Source organism: Sapajus apella, unplaced genomic scaffold (genome assembly GCF_009761245.1).
Source record: "Sapajus apella isolate SASKATOON/1434 unplaced genomic scaffold, GSC_monkey_1.0 scaffold106, whole genome shotgun sequence".
Lineage (NCBI taxonomy): Eukaryota > Metazoa > Chordata > Mammalia > Primates > Cebidae > Sapajus > Sapajus apella.
In genome coordinates this window covers 208,167-214,391 of record NW_022437046.1, presented here as the reverse complement: position 1 = coordinate 214,391, position 6,225 = coordinate 208,167, and the positions used below count along the sequence as shown (strand labels likewise).

Genomic DNA, 6,225 nt, shown 5'->3' with positions numbered 1-6,225 from the left:
ATTGCATGTCTGTATCAAACATATAATGTACCTCATAAATATATTTTTTAATCTATAAAAATTAAAAATTATTTAATACACCTATTTTTTATCCACACCTATTATTTATCCACAAAATTAATTTTTTTGTGGCTAAATAATTCATTTATTATTTATCCACAAAAATTAAAATAAAAACAAATAAATAACACTAGTATACAACCTACCTCAAGAAAATAGAAAAACAAGAGTGAACACAAAATTAGTAGAAGAAAATAAATCAGAGAAGAAATAAAAATAGACTGCTTTCCATTGTTTAAAGATAAACAAGAGAAGAGATACATAAAAAGAAGAGTTGATTTGTTGAAAAATAAACAAAATTGACAACCTGATAAGAAAAACGAGAAGACTCAAATAAATAAAATAGAGATGAAAAAGGAGACATTACAACTGATATTGCAGAAATCATAGGGGACCATAAAACTATGAGCAATTACACACCAAATAATTGGAAAATAGAGAAGAAATAGACAAATTCCTGGAAACATAGAACCTGCCAAAATTGCATTATGAATTAATAGATACCTGAACAGACCAATAATGTGCAAGGAGATTGAATCAGTAATAAAAAGTCTCCCATGAAAAAAAGCACAGTACCTCACAGATTAATTTGTCAAATATTTACAGAAGATTTACTACCAGTTCTTCACAAAATATTCCAAAAAATTAAAGATGAGGGAATTCTTGCAAATGAATTCTACAAAGTCACCTATACCCAGACACCAAAACCAGACAAGGTCACAAAAACAAAAGAAGAAAAACTACAGGCCAATATCCCTGAGGAACATAGATGTAGGCATCCTCAATAAAATACTAGCAAACTGATTTCAACAGTATATGGAAAAGATTGTTCACCATGATCAAGTGAGATACATCCCAGTGTGACTATAGGTAAGAGATGTATCTCATTCTTGAAAATTGTAAGAGAGCAGATTCAAAGTTTTCTCACCACAACAAATGAGGTAGTGCATGTTAATTAGTTCAATTTACCCATTCCACAATGTATACATATTTTAAAATATGTTGTACATGATAAATATAATTTTGTTTTTCAATTAAAAATAAAATTTAAAAAAGTTTTATAAAAGGGAAAAAATTAGGTTATGGACTACAACTATAGTATAGTCACCATTCTACATATTTATCATAAGATTTTGCAGATAGATATAGGAATTGATATAGGTCGAGATAAATACAAATTCAGATGCAGATATAGATACAGATATATAGATATGTAAATTTATAAACAAAGATGTATAGATATATATAACAAATTTTAACAGTAAAATTGCTTGAGACCTCTAAGATTATAGTTTTATGAGGTCCATTTTTTTTCACAATTTCTAATGCTTTCTAGAAGGAACATAGATTTTTAATAAAAATAAGTATTAAAAATATGAGCAATATGCTATTTTTCTCATAAAGGAAATATCAACTATAATACACTGAGAAACAAATTGTGATTGGAGAAAATGTCACAGAGGAGATGACATGAGAATTAAATATGAAAGGAGGAATAAGAGTTTTCCACAAATTGATGGAGGTTATTTCAAGAGAATGCAGAGTACCTGAAGAGTTGGCATAACCTGATGAAACTGATGAATTAATGGCCTGGTATATCTAACGCTCAGGTTGCCTAGAAGGTATTAGGAAGTATGGTTGTAAAAGCACTCAGAAATCATGTGAATAAACATCTTGAATGTCCTCCTAGGATGAGATCATTGAAGAACACAGCCTGACATTGAGAATGAAGGAGTTTCTTTTCCTCAGCATTTCCCCAGCACACACCACCCCTTCAGAAACCATGTGTCATTTCCCAACACAAGAATGATCAGGTTCCTCAAGGGTTGTTCTGCAAAATATGAATCACACAATTTATTTGCAATCCTTTATCATAGACATTCATGTTCATAGGATATAAACTATAACATAATGGAAATAAATGGAAAACCTAGGAATCACTGATTCTAAGAATGTCACTTTGCTAGAATGAAGGACAAAAAAGAATGGCGGTTTGTATGTGATCGTAAAGGAATACAACATATCTCAGAGCTTGAGAAACTCAGTACAGGATAGCTGAACAAATTCCAAGGCCAGAGCACTGTTCTCACTTCCTCTATTTCCAAAGATTATGATAATGTTGTCATTAAGGATACATGACTTCTGAAAAACCAATCCATTCTCTTCCAGGCTCTGTGCAGGAGGTATTTTGTTCAGTCAAACATGGCATTGCTCCTAGGTTGTTTAAAAAGTGGAAGAGTAAGCCCTGCAACTTCCCAGTTGACCTTGCTCCAGTCGTGGTACTCACTGAGTTGTTTCTTACTGTGTCAGCTGGCCCCTCCCATCTACCACTTCCATACCCATTTACCAGATAGCTAGAGATTCTGAAAACTCAGTTCTTAAACTAAACTTATTTCTATTTTATAAACAAAAAATGAACTACCTCTTCCTGAATTTGCTTGGTCTTGATCCCATAAATAATGGGATTCAGCATAGGTGGAGCCAGAATGCACACATTAGCCACCGAGATGTGGATATGAGGTGGAATGTGGCGTTCAAACCTCTGGGTAAGGATTGTGAAGATGCCAGGCCCATAAAAGAGGATGATGATGCAGACATGGGAGCCACATGTGTTGAGAGCTTTGTGGCGAGCATCTGGAGAAGGCATGTGGAAGACAGTATGGAGAATCAGCATATAGGAAATAAAAATTAGCACAACATCTAAGACCACTGTTGACATTAGGTTGGAAAACCCATACCAAATGTTTATTTGAATGTCATTACAAGCATATTTGGCTAGGCCAATGTGTTCACAAAAGGTGTGTGGAATAATATTATTCTAGCAGAAAGTCAATCTTTTTAAAAGAAATATGATAGGGAAAATTGTACCATAACTTCTCAGGAAGACAGTCACACCAATTTTCTTAATCAGAGCATTTGTAAGAATGGTGGTGTACCTCAGTGGGTAGCATATGGCAATGTAGCGGTCAAATGCCATTACCAGCAAGATCCCTGACTCAGAGATGAAGGTGGAATGGACAAAGAAGAGCTGAGTGATGCAACAATCCAGGGAGATGTCCCCAGCATGGAACCAGAAGATGGCTAAGGCCTGAGGAATGGTGGATGTGGAGAGGACAATGTCTGCTCCGGCCAGCATACAGAGGAAGAGGTACATGGGTTCATGGAGGCTGAGCTTTGTGAGGATAATGAAGATAAGCAGGCTGTTCCCAAGAAGGGCGGTGACATAGGCAATGAAGAAGGGCACAGAAATCCACATGTGCTGGTCCTCTAGGCCAGGGATGCCCAGCAAGCGGAAGACTGTGTGGCTAGTGCCACTGTAGTTTACAGTAGGCATAGCTGGGGAGAACTTCCAGAACCTCACCTCCTATTCACAGAGGTAGAAGATAAAATCTCCAACGTTCTTTGCGATGTCACCAGGAGCTTTTGGCATATTCCGTAATCTCCTTCTTCGAACATGTAAATAACAAACATGCAAATATGAAAGGAGGTGGACTGTACTCTAATGAATGACAGCCAGACAATATCTCCAAGTAATCAGAATAAGAGACATTATTGTATGCACTTTAATTGCAAATGGGGATTATGAACAAACAGAGGAAATTATTATTTCTGTGTGGGAAAGCTGAATAAGGTGATACTTAAACTTGAAATCGAGAAGTTTATCATAAAATTAATGAAAAGAGAAAGGAAGTAGCATAAGAAAAGTTGAATATACAGATCAATGTCTCTGAAATATATTCAGGTAGGGTAGCTGGTACATAAGGAGTACTGAGGAGAACAAAGGTGGTGGTGGTATAGGCAGGTTTTTCCTAAATGTGAAGGACCTTGATTACAACTTCACCCTTAGTCCCCATCCTTCCCACAGGGGCTGCCATTAGTTTAGAAAGATGACTTGTTGATGTTTATTGGAGCATTAGTTGACTGAAGACGCTGAGGCCTAAAGAGGCCAGTGGTGTTCTGGGAATGGAAAAAATCTTAATGCATTACAGTCACAGGATAATTAAGCTAATGTTTATTAAGCATCACTTTATGCCAGGGGCTGTAGTATGCACAGTGCACTTTATATATTCTTAATGCAGGGAGTAGACATCCACTCTTAGAACTGGATATTATCGGGTTCGATCCAAGATGGCCATTTAGGAACAGCTCAGGATTGCAGCTCCCAGTGAAAGCGCAGAGGGTGAGTGGACGCCGTGTTTTTATTGCCCACAGGCTAGGAAATTCCCGGGCAGAGGAGCTCCACGGTCGCCAGCGCGGCTGTTTCGGCCAGCGCGGCTGTGCCGGCCAGCGCCGCTGCTTTGCCCCGCGCTGCTGCTTTGTCGGCGCCCCAGAGCCGCGGTTCTCCATACAAAATACACTGGTCCGGGGGCCCTTTAGCCTGGCGATTGGAGCCACGGGAAGTCGCCCATACGCTGGTTCAAAAAGGGGACTGAGCAGAGAACCAGGACAGTAGATTCCAGGGCAAAGTAAAGAAAAAAAAGCGCCACAAACCTCAGTGCCGCTGTTTAAGCCAGCGCAGTGAGTGGCCGCAGGGGAAAACAAACAGACCCCGGCGCCTCTTCAACAGACAACTGGAACACCAACTTAAAAAAGGCTCTGAGGCAGGGAGCCAGGCGATCAGGCTCGGCTGGCCCCACCCCCACAAAAGAACAGCAACCAGAAACTCTGGATTGAGAGTTTCACAGCAAGCGCAGCTGAACCCGGGACGGTCCAGCTCTGTGGGGGAGGGGCGTCCGCCATTACCGAGGCAGCCCGCCGTTGCCAAGGCAACCCGCCACAGCAGAGACTCCGCCCCAACGGAGGCGGGCCACCATCGCCAAAGCAGTTCTAACTACACCCATATAAACAGGACTGCAGGGAAGTTCACTCGGCAGCGGGGCAGAGCCCACAGCAGCTCAGCAAAGCTGCTATAGGCCCACAGTGACTAGGCTGCCTCCTTGCTGGGTTGGGCAGGTCTGAAGGAAAAAAAAAAAAAAAAAGAAGGCGGCAGCATAACGGAAACTCATAAATAAAGCCCTAAATCCCTGGGACAGAGCACCTGGGAACAAAAAGCAGTTTATGAGTTCTGCTGCAGCAGATCTAAAAGTACCTGCCTAGCAGCTCTGAATGAACAACAACAGAGCTTGCAGCTCACCATTTGAGCTCCTATAAAGAAAAGACCGTCTCCTCAAGCAGCTCCCTGACCCCTATATATCCAAAAAGACACCTCATAAAAGAGAGATCAGATTGACACTAGGCGGGTACCCTTCTGTGACAAAGATAGCAGAAGAAGAAAACTGGTAACAACCCTTGCTGTTCAGCAGCTGCTGCAGGTGAACCCCAGGCAAGCAGGGCCTGGAATGAACCTCAGCAGACCTACAGCAGGGGGGCCAGACTGTCAGAAGGAAAACCAAGAAACAGAAATAACCTCATCATCAACAAACAGAACGTCGATCTGAAAGATTTGAGACCCAATCTGAAAGCCAGCAACTACAAAGTCGACAGGTGGATAAATCCTTAAAGATGGGAAGAAACCAGCGCAAAAAGGATGAAAACACCCGAAACCAGAACACCTCTCCTCCTAAAAGGGATTACAACTCCTCACCAGCAAGGGAACAAGGTTGGAGGGAGAACGACTGTGATGAAATGACAGAATCAGACTTCAGAAGGTGGGTAGTAAGAAACTTCTGTGAACTTAAAGAACATGTTCTAACCAAATGCCAAGAAACTAAGAACCTTGAAAAAAGATTTGACGAAATGCTAACAAGAATGTACAAAATAGAAAGGAATATAAGTGAATTGATGGAGCTGAAAAACGCAACACGAGAACTTCATGAAGCATGCATAAGTATCAACAGCCGAATGGACCAAGCAGAAGAAAGGATATCAGAGGTCGAAGATCAACTCAATGAAATAAAACGGGAAGGCAAGACTGGAGTAAAAAGGGTAAAAAGGAATGAACAAAGTCTCCAAGAAATGTGGGACTATGTGAAAAGACCTAATCTACATTTGATAGGCGTACCCGAATGCGACGAAGAGAATGAAACCAAGCTGGAAAATACTCTTCAGGATATTATCCAGGAAAACTTCCCCAACCTAGCAAGGCAGGCAAACATTCAAGTCCAGGAAATACAGAGAACACCACAAAGATATTCGTCAAGAAGAGCAACCCCAAGGCACATAATC

The 6,225-nt window shown here is 40.4% G+C and overlaps 1 protein-coding gene across 1 annotated transcript; it reads right to left on the bottom strand.

Moving 5' to 3' along the window:
• Positions 1–1,886: 1,886 nt before the first annotated feature.
• LOC116536970 (olfactory receptor 52B4-like) lies at positions 1,887–4,153 on the bottom strand. The gene is given in 1 exon segment (XM_032258876.1): positions 1,887–4,153. A coding segment is annotated over 1 exon segment (939 nt). The 5' UTR covers positions 3,395–4,153; the 3' UTR covers positions 1,887–2,455.
• Positions 4,154–6,225: the final 2,072 nt, after the last annotated feature.